This window comes from Neodiprion pinetum, chromosome 6 (assembly GCF_021155775.2).
Source record: "Neodiprion pinetum isolate iyNeoPine1 chromosome 6, iyNeoPine1.2, whole genome shotgun sequence".
In the NCBI taxonomy this organism is placed as follows: domain Eukaryota; kingdom Metazoa; phylum Arthropoda; class Insecta; order Hymenoptera; family Diprionidae; genus Neodiprion; species Neodiprion pinetum.
In genome coordinates this window covers 22,120,680-22,144,254 of record NC_060237.1, presented here as the reverse complement: position 1 = coordinate 22,144,254, position 23,575 = coordinate 22,120,680, and the positions used below count along the sequence as shown (strand labels likewise).

At 36.9% G+C, this 23,575-nt stretch overlaps 1 protein-coding gene across 2 annotated transcripts in view; it reads left to right on the top strand.

The window, feature by feature from the left end:
• Ptpmeg2 (Protein tyrosine phosphatase Meg2) overlaps positions 1-23,575 on the top strand; it is a 63,065-nt gene that overhangs the window by 3,090 nt on the left and 36,400 nt on the right. The window contains exons 1-4 of one of the 2 annotated variants that reach the window (XM_046633099.2): positions 14,933-15,053; positions 15,795-16,028; positions 20,565-20,654; positions 22,024-22,164. In XM_046633099.2, the coding sequence (XP_046489055.1) occupies positions 14,982-15,053; positions 15,795-16,028; positions 20,565-20,654; positions 22,024-22,164 (537 nt within the window). In that variant the 5' untranslated portion in view covers positions 14,933-14,981. Of the gene's footprint in view, positions 1-14,932; positions 15,054-15,794; positions 16,029-20,564; positions 20,655-22,023; positions 22,165-23,575 lie in introns of those variants that run through there. The other variant, XM_046633098.2, reaches the window with a different exon arrangement.

Here is a 23,575-nt window from a genome sequence, read left to right as displayed (position 1 = left end):
CTCTCAGGGATTCGGTATAATATATGCGCACGTGTATTTTACAGCCATTCATTCGTTCATTCGTTCGTCTAATTTAAGGTCACTCGGGGATCTTGTATCATCACGAAAATAAGCAATTATCACGCAAGTCGTATAATAGCTGTTGTACTTTCGCGCAGGTATAAAAAACAATGAAGAAAAAAAGAAAGAAAGAAAAAATAACCGCACACGTCACGAGATATAATATCGTTATTACAATTATTGTAGTGCAAAACGAAAGGAACTTAAAATTCATCTTATCGTCATAATTTCGCTACCGAATTTATTAGTATTGTGATTTACAGTTAAACTTTTAACGAATTTAAAATTGCGTGGTAACAATTTCATGATTTTTTTTAACGAGTTATAAACTTTCCCCGCAACGTTTAGCGGAAGGAATTGAAACGGTATCCGAAACGTTGACCCTTCCCTTGGTTGATCGAATTATCGTACAATGGCTTCGCGCACCGTTTCGGAGAAATTAATCAACCGTATAACGCAAGCACCGTAGGTTACGGGTTACGTATACGTACCTTAATTCGTAGGACACTCAAATGCCGCGGGATCGAGATCCGAGCAATTCTCACCCGCCTCGCTCCTCGCAGCTATTACTTAATGAAGTCTGATTACGAAGAATAAACCGGACATTGTCTACTGGATACAGGAAATGAATACAGACGTGCCTCCGGCGTCACGCGAGCTTACTTACACATGTGACGAACGCATACAACGCATATCTATATGCAGGCGTCGATGGCGTCGTACTCACTTGTACATATATATTATATATATATACATATACAATCGATCTTGAAGAGTCAGTGCGTCTTAAATTTTTTACAAATTACAAACACGCGGATTCGATCACGTTGCTATATTATTCAACTATGTATTACGTATATCAATTATTTAAGCTTCGTGGAACTCAAATTAGAGGTTCGCACAGATCTGTCGAAATTCAATCCCTTTTTTTTTTATTATTTTTTTATTTATCACCTATCGTAGTCGAATGTTGAGAATGTACCAAATTTAGATTTTTTTTTAGATAAAGAGAAATGAAATTAAAAAAATAAACGAGAAACACAAGTACTAACATTGTAAACAAGGGCTCGGATTTGAGAAAACTATTGTTCGCAAATTCACCGATTTAATACCGCTGGTTTCTAATCGAAATCAATATTAATTAGTCCAATCTTGCGAAATTGAGTATTTAACGATATCGAGGTGTAAAGAAAAGTGTCCCAGTGGCGTTGTAGAGAATACTTTTTTTTTGAAAACAGACCACCGTGGAGTTAAATCGAAGAAATCTGTGCTAGATTTTTAACTATTTTGAAGGGATTTTATTTTAAGTAAAATATCGACGTTATATCTATACTCCAGTTTAAAACATTAATTTTTTTTCTCGCATTTTCGGAATAATATTCATTCAGCTTGCGAACGTGTGAATGATGTAAACGAGAAAGTGTCTATTCTTGACTCATCAATCTCCTACCGAATCGAGATATTATATCGTGTTTAGACTGTGATTTTGAAAAGTTGAATCAAGGTTAATGGAAATCATATTATTTAAAAATAGAAGAAGAGTGCACACCTGCACATTGCAAATAAATTGCAAGCACCTATAAAGTCTTCGTTTGAAAAAGATTATACCACTTGACTTGCACAACGCTCCATTCAAGTCGCGTGAATCATCTATTTCAACGCGTACAGTAAATATAAGTTAACTACTTTTTATCCGATAGATAATATCTCGCGAGTGGGTTGCAGAACAGCTGCATGGAGTTCGGAATGTCGGTTATTCGGATTTCCCCCGTGGAATAGCAATTCGCCCATTACAACTGGATGCGAAAACATATCATGCTTATTGCGTGAGCCAGTTTTTCGCAGAATAGAAAAATGACGAATCCCTCGCATCGTCCCCTACAGACGATGGTGGTAATTTCAACGATCCGCCCGTTAATTACATTACACGTATATGACACACTAACTATATAAGTATAAGTAATGTTCGTAGGATTTGTTTCCAAGCGTATTGGTAAGCTTTTAACCTATCTCATAAGACGCGTCAGGTGAAAAGAATTCGATGCAGGCAATATTCGAAGAATAGAAATGTGAAATGCCGGCACCTCGTGTTGCCGATGCCGAGTCGAACCGACCTTGTATCTTTATTCAGTCAATCGCATCTCGGTTTGCTGAGAATGATGAGTCATATTATTGCAAAAATAAAAAATACACCTCGTTCACTTCCTCATTCAACGTTATAATTTGAGGCTTAGATAATCGAAGAATAACAATAATAACCTGGAGGAGTTATAATAATGATAATTCACGAGTACAAGTATAGGTATATAATTATTTTGCAACGTTTGTTTATATTAATGAAGGGAATTCGGACGCGCTCACAAATATCCCGATAGTTGAACAAACCGAGATCGATTTTGTTGTCACTCCTGCAGTTTTACTTAAAAGACGTTGTCATAGTTCATCTTTCAATATACGCGTAATTTTCAGTAAATCTTAAAATTTGTCTAAATTTTCTCGAATCAAAAATGATGTAATTTTTTTCCGAACATTTTTTCTTGTTTTCTTTTAATTTGATGGTTTTACAGTGTAGTCAATAAATTTATGGACAAGCTTGAAATAAAAATTGGAAATCATATCGAGTTTATTAATTCTTCAACATTTATTATATTGTATATTACTGTATTGGACGCGACAAAGAAAGTAACCTTATTCCGACATGACTAATGCTTCCGGAAAGCTGCACTTGTCGTATAAAGTAGTATTCAGAAATCAGCTTGCATGGAAACCGGAAAAAATGGTAGGAAGTAGAATTGTTAACTAATAGTCTAACCTTGGAATTACGCATAAACTGAAGTGACGTTACACAACGCAATTATTGCAAACAATATTTTTTCCTACGTTGAAATCAATCGTGAAATCAGTTTCCGTTGCAAAAATAAACATTCCGACGCGCAGAAAGGAAAAACCGAGTCGCCTTCTAATTATAATTAATATTGCGAATGCCTGATCCGTAAGCGAGATAATTTTAGCGACCTTTCTATGTTACCTAAGAATAGTTGAGACGAAAAATGAGCAACTTGGTATTGAATTTTATGGAAGATTGACTGCGGGCGATGAATTACGTATAATATATTTATATATATATATTAAATATACGTAAGATTTTAATTTAGGCAAATTACGTTCATTGTCAGCCACTTTGAATTCGCGTTGGAATTATTTTTTGCGGACTCGCAGACGCCTTATTTGGTATATTTTTCAGCTAATAATACCGAGCGTGAAACTCCTCATTTTGCATTAACGAGGACGACAAGTGCACGTCAATTGAGACTTATTGATCTGTGCAGCGCACCCTGACATTGATCCCCTCCCTGCTGAAGTGGTTTGATTACTGCTCGCTCGTGACAGACCGCGGGTACGTTATACTATACCTATATGTATATCTACTCAAGGTGTACGGTATAGATATATAATAACCCTCGTAATATGCCGATTTTTATACAATGGTCTAGACGCCGCGAGATTCTCTCCGTTTGGGGGCGAGGTTGAAACTCCGAATTTGAAAAATTTCGAGAGCGCCATATTCGGATTTTCTTTTTTTGGTGGCGAAACTTGAAGTAAAGAAATCAAGCTGATCGAAACATCAAAGTTTCGAATGGTCCGAAACCCGACGCTTAAATTAGTTGCGAAAGCGCAAAATGCCGAAAGGACCAAATACTGAAACGGCGCAACTCCGACAAGTCAAATTTTCGAAAGTGCGAAAATGAGAAAATTTAAAAATCTGAAACATCGAAATTCCGAACGATCGTAGATTTTCAGTTCTGTGAATTTCTGACTTGGTGAAATTTCACCACTTTGATCGTTCTTTGCTTTGGATTTTCGATATATTTTTACGTTCCTGGTCATTCTGATTTTTCATTCTTCTGATTTTTCATATACGCTCGTTGAGTAAACTGTGAGTATAATTTACTTTTTGGAACTTTGCTCTATCGTAACGTGAATTTTTGGAATCCGGGATTTCGGAACTTTGAGCCGTCGGGTTTCCGATCATTCGAAACTTTGTTGTTTCGTAAAAGTTTGATTTCTTTTCTTCGGAACTGGTTTGGAACTTTTCAAATTCGGAACTTCAACCTCGCCCCTTCGTCTGATGTAGGCTTCCGTACTCGTATCGATTAATTTACGACTAAATTTAATACCAGCTCTGATCAAGCCACTGTATCACTGATTTTCAATCATACGTATTTCACTGTTCGTCGTTTTCTTCCTAATACCGATTATTTATCACACTATCCAAAAATATTTTACTGTCTAGATTCATCGTTATTCCGTAAGCTGCGAAAGCAAATAGGTACTTATCTTTGTTCCTAATATCGCAATGATTAATGTTATGAACAAAAAATGAAATGAATACTGAGGATACATGTGGCGATAAAAGAAAATTTTTAGATAAAATTTCCTATTTGAACTTCCTCTGGAGTCGAGAAATTTTTCTCGATACGTTAAACAAATATCGTTGATTTTTATGGAAAATGCGATTCCTGAGCTGACGTGGATTATTAAAACGATATTTAAAATCACTCCCCGTGTTAAAATGCTTTAGTCACCTTGTGCAAACCGAAGATGAGCGGAAGGTATAGCAAATTCCTGTTCTGTAATCGGTTCATTTGAGTAAATTCACCTGAACCGATAATCCGTCGGTGCGGTACAAGTTGTACTGCACTACGTGCATGCGGTATGTATATAATACTGCATCAAGTGCAGAACTTTGCTTGATCCAATTTCTGAAGTATATTATATATCGCATGCAAGTATAAATCCTTCCGAGGATTAGCGGCCATTGGCGGAAGTAATACAATATTCACACGTCGAATCGTTTTATTCATCCTAAGTGCGTTGAGATGTAAGTATTATAAATCAGCCTCGTAAGCAGCTGTTTAAGTGTTCACAGTAAATTACTTTCCATCCATGCTCGGTTATTATACCCCACTGTAGCTGAAAATAAAAAAAAAGCACCAGCGGTTTTTACCACACGCGTGACGATCTCTGACAAAGGTGATAATTACATGGTAGCCGCGCTATTTCTCGGTGTAATTCGCCTCAGAACCGCGAAGTGTTATTTTATTTTCTATGCAGGCACAGGTATTATGTGTAATTGTAATTGCCCACAGGGGTTTAAGTCTGTTGATTTCTTTGCTAGAAACTATCAGTGACATCCGGTCCTATAAGTTACACAGCAATAATAACATTTTCGCTCGTCCCCGCCATCCGATGTTTACTTCATAACTATATATACAAATGGTTCTGCTGCTGAAAGTTTATACAGCAGCAGAACGTACGCACAGTTTTGTCATAAAATAATTTCGGATTGAAAGCGTGAAGTAACTCTTTTTTTCAATTATGTATAAAAATTCTTCGAAATTTTACCTATATAATAATTTAATTATGAATATATATATATATATATAGATCGGTTCTGAGCTCGAAAATTTGCACGCTCATCCAATATGCAGTAATAGTCGCAGGAAATGGAAAAAGTATAAATAAACTCGGCAATCTGTGATAAAATTCGTTTGATATTTAGCAAAAAAATTTGCATATACGATCATTTGTAAAACCATCAAATTCGTCGTTGATACTCGAATTTTGCGCGCATGTACCTAAAGTTCCGATCCATCAAGCACGATCGGTAATTAATAATTTCATTTCTGAATTTTGATGATAAATTTCTTCCAATTTCGGCAAGCGAGTGAAACTTCCTAATTATCCATTTGCGAGTACAACATGGCAAGATTATAGCTAAATATTGCACCGATTCGCAATGACGATATTCGCTATTCAGGAAGACTTTTCAACTGAGTTTGATCTACCGAAACTTTAAGCAACCACCTAAATAGTAAAAAAGAAAAACAATCGACCCGCTAGAGTGCAATTTAAAGACTCGTGCAAGTTGCATTATTATTTTTATTAATCGGTAGCAATAAATTCTGCGTCGAAAAGAGACACGAGCGGCATGTTCATGCATTTACGCATGCCTTTATACTATATGTGCATATTCAATTGTTGATAATTGATCAAATTCACTCCGGTTAATTAAGTTATACCCGGCACTCGGTCTGTCGAGGCAACGACTGGGGTTCGGTGCACGGTGCATAAGATCTAGCTAGACGGTGCAACGCTTTTGATGTGCAATCAGCGGAACGCCGCGATGATGGCTAACGCGTTAGCCTGTAGCCGATGTAATCTTCTATCGCATCTACGTGGGTTGGACAGGAACTCGAAGGTAGGTTGGTAGGTAGGTTTACAATACGGAAACGGTACGCGTCATGAGACGTGATCATTCACGGTGGCGCTATATTGCGAACTATTGCACGTGTACTGCAACCTAGTTGGTGATTCGCGTGTAATCGGAAGGCCAACGTCGCTTCTTTACCAATTTATCACGAAAATCTGTGGTAATCGTCGGGGATAATAGTGTTTTTCTGTTTTTTGTTCCTCGTTGTCCGGAAGACGCGAGAGGCTTATGTTGTTAACGTTAACGCAACGAAACTTGAAGGATAAAATCATTATCGCACAATTTTAGAATGATTTTTTCAAGAAGTCGGTTTTACAAATCAAAAGTACGTTTTGCTTATCACGGTGCACTCAATTTCACACATTCCGAAAGGTTCGAAGTAACGATTTTCTCCCCAACATGCATCGTTGCAGTAACGTTACTAACTTGAACCTCATTGGTTGTTACGTAACGGATATAGCCGGATTAAATCATGATAAACATTTTCGACAATACCTCGCAATATGAGTGAAAAACTAAACGCGTCGCCGATTCGATCCATGGCTTGAGTTGTTTATACATATATAACAGTACAAACAATATTTCGGCAGGTTGATGCGGAACACTTTGGCTGCAGAGCTTTTGCCTGCGTGGAAGTTTGAAGTCTCTTTGTCGTCGACGGACGACGACGATATGTCAATTTTAAAACGTCGACGTATGCATGGAGCCGTGCAGCCGAAGTGCATATATATGTGGTCCGTTCACGTTTTCTTTTTGAAAAGCGTTCGCGGTGAGCGACTCGTCCGACTCTTCTTCCCATCGTTGCCCGTCTTTCTATAACGGTAGTGGGTGGGTGTTTGACGCCCACGTGAAAACAGATATCACATATTATGGGTAAATATCTCTCGTTTACGAGGCTGACGCGTTCCTTCTCAATTATTCCACTCTATCCACCATGCGCACGAAGATGAATAAAGAGAAGAAGAAGAAGAAAAAGAAGCAGACAGTCTTCTTAACCCACCCCTCAAGTGGAAAATCTCCCTTTTTTTGCCACGAATAAGATATATACGCCGAGTTTTCCGTATATGTGTGAATTCTTGAACGTTTTTGGGGGAAACATTTACCAAGTGGATCGAAAATCGAGTGGCGGATATCGAAAATTCGGGATCATAACTCATCAAGTGATTTTCATTGATTTTCCACCGTTCCAAATAATTTCCAATAATTTTTTGTCGTGTTTTCCCGTGACACTGTACACTGTCCGAAAACCGTGTGAAGTCAAAGGTAACATTAAAAATCAGTAGAAATTACTCTAAATCAATATCAATGAACTTACGATTCCCACGAGAATGGCACCTTGATTCCAACAGAATCTTTATGCCGGTTAATTTCGCGCAGTCGACGATTAAACGCAATCCCGGAAATTTGATGAAAAGTGCGAACCCTCCGGTGGGAATTTCCTCGCGATAAGATCGCGATACTCGATAATCCACGTAATGTACAATAATACGTAAATCAAATAGCGAATCGGCATAATCCTCTCGCAGCATAATCTTATCCTGAAACCTGAGAACCCCGTGCAAGCTTCCAGTCTCACTGACTGCGATGCCGAATATCGCCGAGGGTGAATTAGGGGAGAAGCTTTCAGAGCGTCGACAGCACCTCGGGGGTTCGAAAAGCTGCGTGGCTTCGCCATGTGACGACTGCAATCCAGCCAGTCGGTGACCCAATTGAAAACAATGGGCCGATGTCATACTTTCATTATTCTTTTCCTCCTCCGCTCGGATTCGAACAACGCGTGCAGTCTGCCTGCATTTAATTATCATGTGCCTGTAACGCGTGCATACTAATGTATAGCTAAACCCGTTTTCCATATAAAATGTCCAATGATCACCGATGATATTATACATCACGCTTTCCGCCGCAAACCGAGCTACGTCCGACCCTAACCATCGGCGATTTTGTTTATAATTATCTGCTATTAAGTGTGATGTAGAGTGTACAAAGAGGACATCTTTCACCGAGTTTTAGATTTTTTCGACCATGGGTTTGATTTTACTGCTCCGAAAAACACGAAAACCCGATTATCGAATCGATAGCCCCGATCGATTGGCTTGAAATATTTTTCATAAACGGAACAAGTAATTGAAGAGTGAGAAGAAACGAATGAAATATAAATTTGCATTTTTTAAATTTACATCTAATTCGATTTTTCTCACTTTTCACTTACTCGTGCCACTTACAACTTCTAAACTGAAAGCTTGTCCACTTCCCACTTGGTCTCAATATTTTCGTTTTATAACACAAAATGTAGGTGATTGATGTTCAATATTATTCAGAATGCGGACGCGAATTGAATAAAAAAAAACCTCCCCTATTTTAGATACTAAATTTAGAATTTTATAAAGAAACACGTTGTAAAAACTATTTTTGATTTCGAATTCCTACGTCTTTCCCAGCTTCTTCATTTAACGGATTCGTTGTCGTTTTTATCGTCAAATTGTATCTACTAATAACGCTCCATCTACATATATGCATAATTAATAGCAGCATTCTTATAATCTTGTACAACGTCATTTCCGCCAGGAATAAAAGCTCACTTCGATTACGATGTACGCTAATGTATGTACGCCGTGATGCGAATTATTATAGTCGATTGCTGACATTGTTGCGCAAATTTATTTACCGCATATAGTACCTGGAAAAGAAATAAAAAATTACATATATAATAGTAGTAGTCTAGGAAATTTGATCAAAGTTGTTATACCTACTATATCTATGGAAATCTAATCTTCCTTGACAAAACATATCATCGTAGCTGCACTTTACCTACATAAGTTTTTATTTCTTGATTTTTATTTTCGTTTCTCCTCTCTTTTCAAGTTTCGTACACAGGCAGGCATGACACGCAACGTACCCAACGAATTTCACCACACTTACACACTTACACACTTACACACGCGCCCGCTTACCCGAATTCGTCATCGGTGACGGTCGGCGCGCAGGAAACGGTTTTATCACTGAAGTCAAATCATTGGCTGCGGTGTTATTCTTTCTTTTTCAACGGCGATGCGTATTGTTGAATTAGATTTCTGGGACGAACGGTCATCGCATTCGGGACCGGGGATCACACCGAGCAAGCAACGGTGCGTTTGTCTCTCCCGTTATTGTAATACATTGACGACGTCTATGCCTAGTCTAATGGCATAAGTATAAATATGATATCGATGTACAAACAACGGACATGACTCGACATTTGAAAATAAATATATCTTTCCTACATCGCCGTTGCAGCAGCGACAAATCCACTTTGTTTACGCATAATGGTATATTTATATTTACATCTGTAATTTGTAATGCGTACGGGTCAATTAAAAAAAAAAATTTAGCACGCAATTGCTGCAGAAATTTTTGCGGATAGCTTATGTTGTCTCTAATTTAATACGTAAGGAGAAGACAGAAATAAAGTCGGAAAATTTTCAATTATTCACCATGGAAATGACACGGGGAATTCTGTTTGAATCGGAAATTCAGGCAGTCGAAAATTAAAATCAAATATGTACCATTACGATTATAATTTAAAACAAAACGATATTCTTCTCACAAGTCTAGAACAGCTTTACCCGTTAAAATCCATTTAGATCAAACTGATTCCTTTTTTACAATCGTGATTTGTATCACGAAATGTAAAATCATTCGTTACAGAGTATTAATTTCTATATAAGACGCCTTGCTGCGATAAAATATCAACCCATTTTTTTTTTTGGGCAGCAGTTTGACGATTAGAAAATTCCACGAATTTCTTATATTTTCGGCACTTCCTACGTAGATACGTCAGTTTCACGCGTACGCTTTATTTATCTTCAAGGAAGTCGAACCGCTACGTAATACTACAGAATTAATTATTATCGTTCGGTGTGTAATAAAAGGAATTCCAACTTTATCAGAGACCTTATAGTATCGCTCATGGAAATACAGAGAAGCGTTATACCTGCAAAAACCCTTGACTTTGAAAGGGGAGTAACAAAATTTAACAGGATGAATATTATACGTCATATGCACAATTTTAATTTAGTGTAATTTAATGTGAACAAAACCAGAATATTTTTTCTCGCCAATGCTTTAAGTCTAAACGGAACAGAACTTGTGTTTATAAATGCTGCCAATCGGTCGATAATGAGTCATTATTATCACTAGGATGTTTCGGAAAAAAATACATGAGCGTTCTACGTTATGTGGAAGATCGCTCACGTGATTTTTTACTTATTTTTTTTTGAATCTATGAAGAAACATGTCGCACTTGAATTATTATTTCTATCCTAACGTTCACATTCAACGCAAAGATCACGATCCACAACACAAAGATATATGAACCGAGAATTTTATTCTCCTAAATTAAAAGTTCGTATTAAATTACAACTATTTCACGAGATTGAATTAATAATGAAAGAGCCGTCAGAATTTGTAAGTGTCGATGTCCTTTGTAACGTAAATTCATTTTATGATTGACGTAAGAACTAGAAAAAAAATTTCATTCGCGATACTTGAAAGTGAAAAATCAGCTAAGCACGATCTTTCGTACAACGTAGAACGCTCATCTTATGACAGATACCTTCTTTTAAATTCAAAAAACTTTTTAGGGAGTCCTATGGCCGAAAATTGCAAATTATTCTTTTCTGTAACACCCTAACAGGTATTCACTTTACAAAAACACAAATTATCGTAGATTTTCATTATTATTTTATATAGTGTGTATATTTTCATACATCGCGGCAAAAATATTCAAATATTTACAATACATGCATTCTTCGTAACGTCGTCGTGAAATCGATGGTATCAAATTGTCTATTTTTTGATTGTAACGATTTTACCAAAATACAACGTGTACAAGTTTTCTGAAAAATATTCATAAACAAATTATACTCGAACAACTAGTTTCTCGAATTGTGTTGCGTGACGTGACTTGAGAGAGAGAGAATTTTCGGGTCCATCCGTTTCGCCGCCACGCTGTTGTAATTCTACTCAACAGCAAAGGTCATCTGAGACATGCGGGGGCCGCTAATAGATTTTCCGGTCAGCTGGGTTGTCCTGCGGTGTCCAGCGGAGCCGCCGGACGCTCGTCTCCGGGATTGAAATTAACCGAAAACTGACGATATTTAACGATCATCACCCACGCGAACGATATCGAGCAATTATACCCAAAAAAGGTTGCCGATTCCGCTCCGTCGAGTCTGCGCTTGAAATTATCAGAAAATTAACAAAATTATCGTAGCATTAAAACGGTCGGCTTCAAAAAACGACGATGAATCGTGTTGATAAATAAAATATAACATATTTTTTCCTCTTTTCGACCTAGTCAAGAAAAATTTTGCCACCTTTCTGCTCCTATTGTTTCTCCTGATCGCCTATACCCATGTATAATTATATAAATACGTTGATACATATGTTATTATACATATTCAGCTACAGAAGCTTATAGCACAGATCTTTAGGGAGAAAAAAACCTGTTAAAAAATTAATTATTAAATTATTTATGCGTACTTAGGCTGTATTAAAACAGTTTTTTTTTTTTTATTTTTATCCTATAAAACAACCTGAAATTCTCAACAAATTCCGAAGTCAATCAGAAAATCTTTCTGGCGAGTAAACTTTTCCGAAAAAAAGAAAAAAAAAAAAAAACTTGGTATGACCATAGGAAAAGAAAAACTTGTCTAAAAATATTTAAACTCTTGTACGAAAAACGCGTGTAACTAATTGCAAGCTATTTAAAAAAAAAAACAGACATCAGTGACCAAAACTACGACTGCTTAACAGCAGTGATTCTTTGATAAGAATAATTCCTCCAACACATCAGTAAAGGAATTGCTAAACTGCGCGTGAAGAGATCCGAATTTTTTAGGAAATTACGATTTCACATTTTAGTGAACTCCTTGAATTATTATACATGTATATATCGTGCAATTCTCTCACAATCGGCTCCTTAAATACTTCGCTATTCCGATCTTCTCTCCTCTACTATTATTAGTTAACTGGAATCGATAACGGCGACCCTCCGTCGACGAAAACCACCCTTACAGAATTCCTTAAGTCCTAGGATTTCAGGCTCCGTATACCCCTGGCCATTCCCTCATATATAATACATTATATAATACATTCTTATGTATATCTAGTATATTGAATATGTATATATTAGGGTGGCTCATAAAATAAAATGTTTGTTTTTTCGCTTTTACCCCCTTAAATGTCGGCGTTTGATAGAAAAAAAGATCCTCCTAAAAGATGAGCTCTCTGGCTCACGTCTGACAAGTCGCCTTTTTAATTTTTATTTCCCATTCATTTGTCATGGGAAAAGTTGACGTTTCGTTGAAAGTTAAAATAGCGGTAAACTGTTCAATATCTTTCAACTTTGCGCATTGAACAGCTTACAAGTATTTTGACTTTTAACGAAAAGTCAAATTTTCCCATGTTAAATAAATGGGAAATGAAAATAAAAATATCGACCTGTTAAACTTGAGCTAGCGAGCCGAATCCTTTTGTGAAAATCTTTTTTCCATCAAACACTAACATTCGAGGGGGTAAGAGCAAAAAAATACAACCTTTTTCGATGTTCACAAGGATCAGAGGAATAATTCTGGAATAATACGATGCGATGATCAGCTAGCGCACAATCGGGGTAGATGAAAGGGGCGGTAGTGGGGGTGGTATATGCATAAGTCTATATATAATGTATGTATAGTATACTACGTATACTGTATATATATAAATGTACATATATATATATACGTAACGCGATGATCGTCCGTCTGCCTGCAGCCGGCGGGTTTGCCGAGCTGCTGAAATGCACTTGCCTGAGCTTTGAATGTCTGCTTCCTTGGCTGTTAGCAAGGGTCCCCCGGTAGGGGAACCGGAAGCGGCGGGTTGGTCAGGGGCAGGGGCAGGCCGGAAGTGGTGCCAATATCCTAGGCACGCGGCATCCGAGCCACGGCTGACAAACGCGTTAACTTCAAACTGCACTCTATTGTTATACGTATTTTCGTTTTATCATTCAAGTTTATCGTAATATGAGCTGTGCTTGTTATACATATTCATAAAATGATCTTGATAAACCCATTACGTGAAATTCACGTGATTTGATGCGTATGTATTTATACAATGTGGAGTAATCGCGGAGTGCGAGAACATTTTTTTATCATATCTTTTTACCCAATTTTCTTGTTACCAATTTTCTTTGTCATTCCTCGTTTCGATGTAACGATGAACTTCGTTAGGTAGAAATATTGAAGCGGAAAAATTCTAAATTAAAAAAAACAAAGAAGAAGAAAAAACAAAGAAAGTATACCTTTTCTCATAAATTATATCGTTATATCGCATACTTAGAATTTGATTCGCGTGTCGATCAATTTGCGGTGCAGGAATCGTATTCATTATGCGTTTGATGTCGTAATAAAAACTTGCAATATATCGTCACTTCCTCAGAATTCCAGAGCTGCTTTGTGTACTTCCATATCAAACTCTTACAGCTGCGTAAGTCCGACTGCGAAATGTCAGGAAACACGGAAAAATTTACGCAATCTTTTCTATATATATAAAAAAAAAAAACTGCGGTTTAACCGTCATACCACATGTAAAAAAATATATCATCCTTTTCTTGGAACAACCATCGCCATCTTTTCCGCACGTACCATGTCAACCGAACTTCCTCTGCGATCCAAATATGTCATATTATATCTTTTATAAGCATGTTGTATCGAGTTTGATTAATTTTATAACGGCCATTTGAAAAATTCCTCAAGGCGTCTTTCAGTATTTGATTACTTCAAACATTTTCCGCCCTTCTGCAAAATAAGAACGTATTCAAAGTTACTTATCTATTTTTTTTTTTTTTTTTTTCCTTTCTCACCCTTTTCAGTCAGTCAGAAAATCCATCTTACGATACAAATTAACCGTCTAGCTAATGCAATAATGTCGTGCATAAATGTGACGTTTTCTTAGAGAGGAAGGGCGGGGCTGTGTAACAATTTGGTAGACCGTTGCGAATGGTTCAATAAACTTTTAATCGAACTATTGTGCAAATTCGAGTAACAGTATTTGGCAGTCTATTTTTCTTTTTTCAACTTGCATCGTGTGTACGTACCTGCGATGAATTATATACGCGTCTGCTGCTAGAAGCGAATGACTGACGAGCCAGTGAGCTGTTCCTGTCTCTCTGAAAACGACAAACCCACCGCATCATGTTCAGGATAATATATGTAGTGAGTGCTTACTGGTTGAGCCGTCAGTTGGACAGAGATAATCTACTCGGTCACACGCGTCCTCGTTTAAGTCATACGCGTGCGTTAATTTAATTATGAAAATTGTTTGAGTATATATAATATCGTATATTTTTTTGCCGATTGTCAATAGCTTCGATTCGCGTTGAGTAAGTTTGGAGGAAAGTACTTACGGATAAGTTAGGAATCTTTATCTGTCTGTGCAGTGCTAATATCGTAGAAGTATAATTATTCGACTATATCGGTATTATATACGCTTACGGTTGATTGTATGTATTTTATAAATATATATATATATATATATATATATAGAGGAAATTCGTACGTGCGACGACGCGACGTGAGAAACTGTTGTGTGTGTGAGCTTTACATTCCCCGGATGAGGTGGTGATAACGTTATGGAATATCTGAAATACCTTTACATCGTACTTATTAAATGCAAATTTCGCGTACAGCAAACTCTGCGCGATGTGAGTACCATGCCTATTCAATTGCCGTACTTAAATCGTTGTTCAATTTCATCAAAATATAATAATATGTATACTTGTCAATGACGTGTAGAACAGTCTTCAGGATTTCTGAAACTTTGTTTTAATTCCAATCGGGCTGCTGCATAGAATCTAACCAGTTTTCATTTTATAACGGAAAGAATGAAACTCTGAAAGTTGGTCATTGGGTTTACTGCAATCCTCGGCTTTTGGGTACGATGATTAAAAAACAAGTTCCCTGTCGGTGAAAGAGGAAATTTGAATGTAAAATTTGGTCTATGAATTTATTTATTACACATATCTCAAAACAGCTTCGTCGGAAAACTTTGGTTTCAAAATTTCTTCTATTTACATCGATGAATAATTCTTAAAACTTCTTTCGCATCGTTAATTTTAACCATTTCTTTTTTTTTTCTGATAGCTCACTTTACTTGTGAAAATAATGACTCGCCTATAAACTTGTCCGTGTAATTTGACAAAATTGACTCTTCACAGCAATGTTTGACATTCGTTTGATAAATATTGTTTAAACAAATGATATTTTCCGCGACAGCTGTCGAAAAAACCTGTCACTCTTATCTTTCGTGGTTATCGAAATCTCGTATCCTCTGCGAAATATCTGTTTTACCATAACAAGAGATTTTTTTTATCCCGATTACGTTAAAAAAAAAAATGGTGTCGATTAATGAAAATTAACCGTGTATTTTCTTCCGGCTTCCACAGGCTACCAAGGAGTTTATAGAGGCTGTTAATAAATCTCGAGCCGGCCGTCGGGCCGGTCCCGTATCCTGGGGAACAGCCGTCAAGTTCCTGGCGGCGCGGAAGTTCGAAGTCGCCCGAGCTTTGGCTCTCTACGATCAGCATGAGGCGACGAGGAGACGAGAAGGTCTCGCCCGTCTAAATCCGACCCAGGAGCCTCTCCACAGCGAGCTTCGTACAGGGAAATTCACCGTCCTGGTGAGTGTTTTCCTCTTAACACACCCTTTTTTTCTCCATATCGGAAAAACTTTTCCCAGTTTCAACTCCCGCCGACCGTAAAACTACGAGAACAAACTATGCGTTCGATTACTGCCAAAGTCTCTCCTTCTCGAAGGGTTGCTTTGTCCTGCAGGACGTCTCTCGTATTGAGAGAGAGAGAGAGAGATTTCTATTTTCCACCATTACAAAATTTTCATGAAAAACGAAAATTAGTTGATTAAACTTCACCTGTACAGAAAATCTGATGTTTATTACTATTCTTTTTCATTATGGTTATTCATTGCGATGATGATTTGATGTTGGCGCCAGGGTAAAACTATGTTAAAGTATCAACTGAGCTGGAAAAAACACAGATTGAATCTTACGACAGCCGGAAAATGTAGTAGACATAATCACACTAAATATTTATACTGTAGTTGCACCAGATTTTCTTGCAATTCGAACGATATAACAAAACCGTTATTATTGTAACGACCCTCACTTTACTATACGTCGAGAAATCATCTAGCAAATGAAACAAATTGAATTCTCATCGGTGTGTACTCACTGGAAAAGTTGGAACAAGTTTTTTGATCCAAAGTGACAAGGAGACTCGTTGTTTAATTAACTCTGGACGAACGATCGAAGGAAGCAGCTATCTCAGTCATTATATCGATGTCTCTTTTTTTTTTTTCTTCTTCTTTCTTTTTCAACCGTGTACCAAAAACGTGTATGAAAGCCAGTTTCTACATCTAGGCTATTCAGGAAATTCTAGTTCTCGTTAGCATAGCACTATAAAAATAGGTAACTGATAGGTATGCGTGCATGTATGTCCCTAATGTCCTGCGTGTCCTCGTTTTCCCCACGGGTTAGAAACGCACGGTTGCAGACGTTTCCATATTGCCGGTACACACGCGCATTGCTCTTGGTTTCACCGTATCATATATTATATGTGTTATATTTTCAAACTCTTATAATTATTGCATGCGGGCAAATTTTAAGGAAATTACATCGAATTTACATCTCCACCTTTCGTTTGTGATGTCGTGCCATGGTCTAAAATCGTCTCTTAACTTTGTCTATAAACAATTGTGTGAATTTTTTATATATCTTCGGATGAAATTCACGTATTACTTTTACTATTTATAATATATCTTATAACGTGAAAAATATTTTCGTGTCTTATATTCACCCCTCAACTTCATTCAGTTTTCAACTTTTTTGTAATCGTAGAGAGAATATTTCTATCATCTCTAGCATATTAAATGTAGTGTAAAATAAAACGCAAGAAATACAACGTATCGAAGACCGCATAATCGAATTTTGGATGCGGGGTTTTTTTGTTCGTGTGAAAAACTGACTTTTATGCAGAGATTTTCATACACACGATGTGTACAAAGGACTTGGGTCGTGTATATAATAGCGAGTTGCCAAAGTGCTGCGACGAAACCATTAAAACACTTGTTTCCGCGGCGGCCACGTGAGATTCGCTAGCGGAAACTATACGCGTACTTACCTAGGAACCTAGAAAGCTTCTTTGTCAAAGATCTCGAGACTAGACGTTGAAAAAAAAGAAGTGTTATTAAACTACCGAGCCGTGTCACCGTGTCTGTGATACGTGTATGTTATATAAATACCTGTACATTTTTCGTTAAAATTTTGTCAAATAAAAAAACGTGGAATAAATCGTGAACAGCAATCGTTATATACAGCGAATTTATACTCTTATGCTCTTTCAGTTCGAATAAACATTATTTGAAAGATTCAACGAAACACAGCGATAAGAATAACAATCTGTGTCGTTAAGTAAAACAACATTCAAACGAAAGGACCTAAAAATTTCGTACGATTTATTATTTATTTGGTAATATCAACAAAAGACTTTTGTTTTATACGCAAGACGCGCTACGAACGTTTTCTGTCTATAATAAGAAACGTCTGTACAAAGTTTAGTTATATTTTTACGTGCTTGATCTTGATCTTTGGATACTTTAGCTAGGCACACAGTTCTTATTTCGTCAAACGGAAGTATTAAGGGGTGGACGTGTACCGGTTATCGAAACCAGGTGTGAACGCACCCTAAACTTGCATGCACACCCTGACAGAGGTTGGTTAAAAATATATATCCCCTCTCGAAATTGGATCTCTTGCGAGAATCAAGTTTCCATGCACGCACATATACAGGGTGTCTGACTGTCAGGGAAACCTGGAAAACCGGGAATTGTCTGGGAATTTGCACGCACCTGTAAAAACCGGGAAGTGTTAGGAAATTTGGATATGTTTCCTGGAATTTTCGTATTTCTTACTCATCTGTGTACGATTCTGTGAAATTGTGATAAGCGTATAAATGATGAAAAATATTGTTTCTGGAAGAATTTTAAGCATTGATGAATTGATGCTGAGCACTATGTAAAATTTATAAAAAAAAAAAATATACACAAGTATTAAAAACAGTCAGTGCTCTTAGATTGATGTTTTTACCTTCATGTTTTGAAATAATGGTTTATCCTAACCTTCCGTTAGTTTCTTAAAATCGCCGTGTTTCTTGATAATTGAGTTTAAGCAAAACGAAACTGAAAGAAAAACTGGACCATTTCAACTTACGGTATAGACATCTGGTGTCTAATTTTTAACTGATTTCCACGACAAAAAAGTGAGTTTGTTAGTAAAGTTAGGTTGAAACGAGTCGTCAAAAATATCTTTTTTCTTCTGGAAAACCGGAAAATATCATATAATTCGATATGTCATCAATGCTGGACACCCTGATAACCACCACAATAAGAGAAATAAAAGTAATTTGAAATATCAGACGACGCATTTAAATGATATGCAACCAAAAAAACGGCAAAACTTTGTTACATTCTCTCCGATAATTTATTTATCGACCATATTTATCTGTTTCTATGATTCCTGAGGTTTCAATTAATCGAAAAAGTTTCGTACAACTCGATTCTTACATACGTATATATGCAAGACAAAAAATTTTACGAGCTTTAGTAATTGAGGATACGATTTTCAAATGCGTTACATGTAGAATTAAACCATTCCTTTTATTTCATTCACCAACGTGTTTTTGTGAAATCCAAAAATCTTGTCTTTTTACGCGCGCGCGCGTGTCTGCAAAAGCAACGAAATGGGCAAGTGTCGAAGTAACGCGAGTCGAGTAAAACACCTTAGGTGTTAGTACACACATTCAGTCATAAACCTAAGTGCTCGTCTACTTTTAATCACTATGTACCGCATCAACTCCTCGCCAGCGGCGGGCTTCCTTCGTCCATTTCTCTCTACGTATAAGTATACGGTAAGGCAGGTAGGTACCTACTCTTGGCGTCGCGACGCTCGACAGACTGTGTAATCTTTGACGGCTTTCGGCTTAAAGACGACCTACCAAAACAAGGGGATGAACCAGGGTTGAAGTCGGTGAAACCCTGCGTGTAAACGAGAAGTACAAGTTTAACTTTCATACGACTAAGGGATCAAATTCGATCGAGTATATTACATGTATCAACGAATTTCAAGCTATGTGAAAAAATTTATTTATCAAATATTTTCATTCGTTATTTAATTATACTTAGCGGCGTCGAAGTTTTTCACTCTTTTAAACGCATGAACATCTTACGTGTTTCACGATATCATCTTTTATTATATTATAAATCATGAGTAAATTTTGCGGTTCAATTTTTATTCGATCCTCTCTTTCTGTGCTTTTTTAGCGGTGTGATATTGTAACTGCATAAGCCAATTTCTATACGTGACAAAAATCTTACACAATTATACGTGCGGTGCAAGCCGTACAATTGTAACAAGTATCCGGTGGTTTTGCGATTATTCAGTCTTATCATTGTGCATGTCATGTCGTAATTGTGATTAACAAAAAGACCATACAGTTGCAGATCAACTCGGTTCTCGGAGTAATTAGCCTGCTATAGATACGCCGTTGTATAATTAAATTACACTGTTTTGCAATCGATTTCAACCAAAAATCATTTGGCACGTTACACGTTATCCATAAGAGATATCAAAGAGGCGTTTATTACGATTTCTTCTCATTCAGCTCTGCTCAGAGACTTTTTTCCCGTAATGTGTATAGTTGGAAAGAAGTTTCTAATAAATTATACCGTCCATTTTTTTTTCCCTCTATAATATCGATCAGGTTTCGGTTCGATTTCTTTTCTTTCTATATGTTTCGTCCGTGTAAAATGAAGATTATACATATATTGATTCAGGGATAAAGTATAACTCTTATTGTTAGGGTCAACCGTCTCTAGGGGGTTCTTTGAAGTTTTATAGACACTTCGGAGTTTGCGTTCCTTCAAAATTCATCACCCCTGGAACCGGCGTCGCGTTGTAACAAATCCTGAAAAGTATGCCCCATTTTCACCCGCCTCACCTATCCCTACCAAAATACATGTATAGTTTAGGTTTTTCATAATCGTCAAGGAATTTCAATTTTCACCAAAAGGATGAGAATCGAAACCAACTGTCGAAGGGTTAAAGAAAACTGTGTAAATATCCATTGACCGATTTTATTTTCAGCCAACGAGAGACGGGACGGGGGCTGCCATTGCGATATTCACCGCTCACCTTCATCTTCCACAAAACACAACGCACCAGACCACCCTTCAAGTAAGTGAATGCAAAAATCCCCCATCCGTGTACAATGTACACACGTATGACTATTCGGACACTCGTCGTTGAAGAATAATAACGGCGAGGAGAAAAAAGCCTCGACGAAAACCATAGCTTTTATACGAACGTCTGGAAACAGGAAAGAAAGGGCGGGTATTCCCCTCATTTTCTTCCATCGTGCTTCCTTGTGCAACGACATACTCCAGACACTTTTTGTTCCAAGTGTTACTCGCGTATGTACGCATGCATGCATGCGGATATACGTATGTGCCTATGTGTGTTTATTCTTGGGTTTATTGTCTTAAAAACTCTATGAATATAAAAGTACCTCATGGTGTATCCCCTTCGTGCCAAGGCAGCCGCGTCTTTTCAACACCCGGAGCTATGGCTAGTCTCCTTAAGATACTCGTCTGGATTGTTTATTGCCGCAAGTATCTGTAGATATCAAGGCTCCTCGTTTTAGTATCTGAAACGTTTTTAAGGTTCGTTCAGTATCAGCTGTAATTTAATGGTCCTTCGGATTATTAGAATTATCATATTTTAATACGTACCTGTTGATCGATAAACAGATTTTTTGCGCCTTTTCCTCAGTCTGTTCAGTAACTTCTAATTGTCTATATATATTATATATTGATTCAATATTTACAAAAAAAATTTTTTTTTGTCTTCTTACCTTTTTTACACATTCTAAAACTTGGCAAGATCATCGATCTCTACGGGAAAAACACAAAACCTGAAAACAAAACTGGTCTCAAGTTATACTAACCACTTTCTTTCAACTTTTAGTTTTATAAATTATTCGTGTAAAATTTAATGGTCTAATATTTTTCTCGATTTTTCTTTACAAACATTATGAATCGGATATTTCATTTTTCTAACACACTAATCGTAAATATGCTTTATAATCTTTGGAATAAAGTTTACGAGGTAAAACTGATAAGATTTTCGAGTTTCAATGAAAAATATTCACTCATCGCTTGTCACACGATAAAGGCGTTATTAACGCTCGATAAATTCGGTTTTATGTACGGTTGATAAATTATCCACCTATTCCACAGTGCAGTGATACTCGTAAATTTTCCTTACGCGTAACAAACATTGAGCGTCGAGTTTTCAGCATTGCAGGAATCTGTAAAAGCGCTCTTCTTACCAACGCAGCTCGCTGCGTCCTCCGTGAAACTTTCCCTTCGCACAAACCAACTTATCGCTTCCGTCGATATTGCAGTGAATCTCACGATACGATAAAAATGATCACTATTATTTTTAAATATTATTTCCCACTGTATATCATTTTATCCTGTAAAAAAGTTATCTAATTTTTCTTTTCGCTTTATCCACTTTTCAATCTCGTTTCTCCTCGTTTCAGGGTGTCGTTTACCAATTGGATGCAGCCCTTGAAAGTGCGGAAACGCAGCGTCACGGGCTGGTATTTATTTACGACATGTCGGACAGTAAATATCAAAACTTCGATTACGACTTGTCGCAAAAAATTCTCACCCTGCTTAAGGTGAGTAAAAAATTCCACAATCCCATCTATCCGTACAAATATGTTACTTACTTCTCTTGACACCTATATACGCACAAGTTGTTTAATAAATCCCAAAGAAGGATTACCATAAAATAGTTTAAAGGTACAATAGCGGTACTTTTTTCACTGGCAAATTTCGATCCGCGGTACAAGTTGTTGATTCAAATTTCAGGGTGCTTGAAAATAAAAATAAAAATGACAAACAGAAAAAAGTCCCGTCATAAAAATCAACCACTCGCACAATTTTCGATCGTCCCAAAATCGATTCTATCTTTCCGATCGTGAGTCAATGTCCAGTCGTTGTATAACGCGTAATATTCTCCTCCGATCATTTAAACGTTAACTTTCACCCGCGGCACGTTAGTTACGCAGCGCACGGAATTACGCATATGTCTATAAGCATTTTGCCAAATATTAGGTGTGGTCACGGTTCTTTGCCGATTAAGGCTAGTACAATAGAAGCTGAGTGATTCACTTGATCGTGCGTCGGTCGCGACGATGCTATCTCAAAAGAAAAAAAAATAAATAAATTCTACCCACTTGCGCTGCAACTTTGACCCCGAGATCTCTTCTGCAATCTCGCATCTCTTCTGTCAGTTTTCACGTCGTTTCTCCCAACACAAAATTTTACTTACAATACAGTGGTTGTTGTTTTTTTTTCTTTTCTTTTCTTTTTTTTTTTGTCCAAAGGATATAATAGAGGGAAAAATACTTGATAAAAATATGTCGCAACTTTTCCGTTAATCGTGATAAAATTTGTATACATATTTTTATTTATTTTTTTTTCTCTCTTTAGACACAAACGTTTCCTGTTATACCGTTTAATGACTGAATTTATCAGGGAATCGACTCGAAAAATATGAAACGTGAATTTTGAAAGGTCAATTATAATTTCAGCGTCAGATATCAAGTTTACGTGAATATTTGATTATCTTGAAGTATATGCAGGTATTTATTTATTTATTTGTATATTTACCGTCGTGCCTTCGTATTCTCCTGGTGAAAAAAAGCTGTCGCGGTATTGAGACAGGCAAGACACAACATGGCGTCGAGTGTCGTTCTATTCATAATGCTGAACGCAAAATGTTGGATGTGACGTATCCTACGTTTTATTATCATTATTATTCCGAATGTTGTTATCATTATTACCAGTCTTATTGTTGTTGTGTTACAACATGTCCGCCCATTTGAACCCACGCTGGTCGAGTCATCGTCCCGTCTTGATGAAATAAACATACCGATTTTCCTATTAATCATTAGGTCTCCTTTTAAAATTACTTTTACAAGTATCGCAAAAATATTTCATACTCGTAATTTATACTTGCTTTCTTTTTTCTTTGTACATAATTAAGTATCATAGTGTATAATATGCACAGTAATTTACGAACCC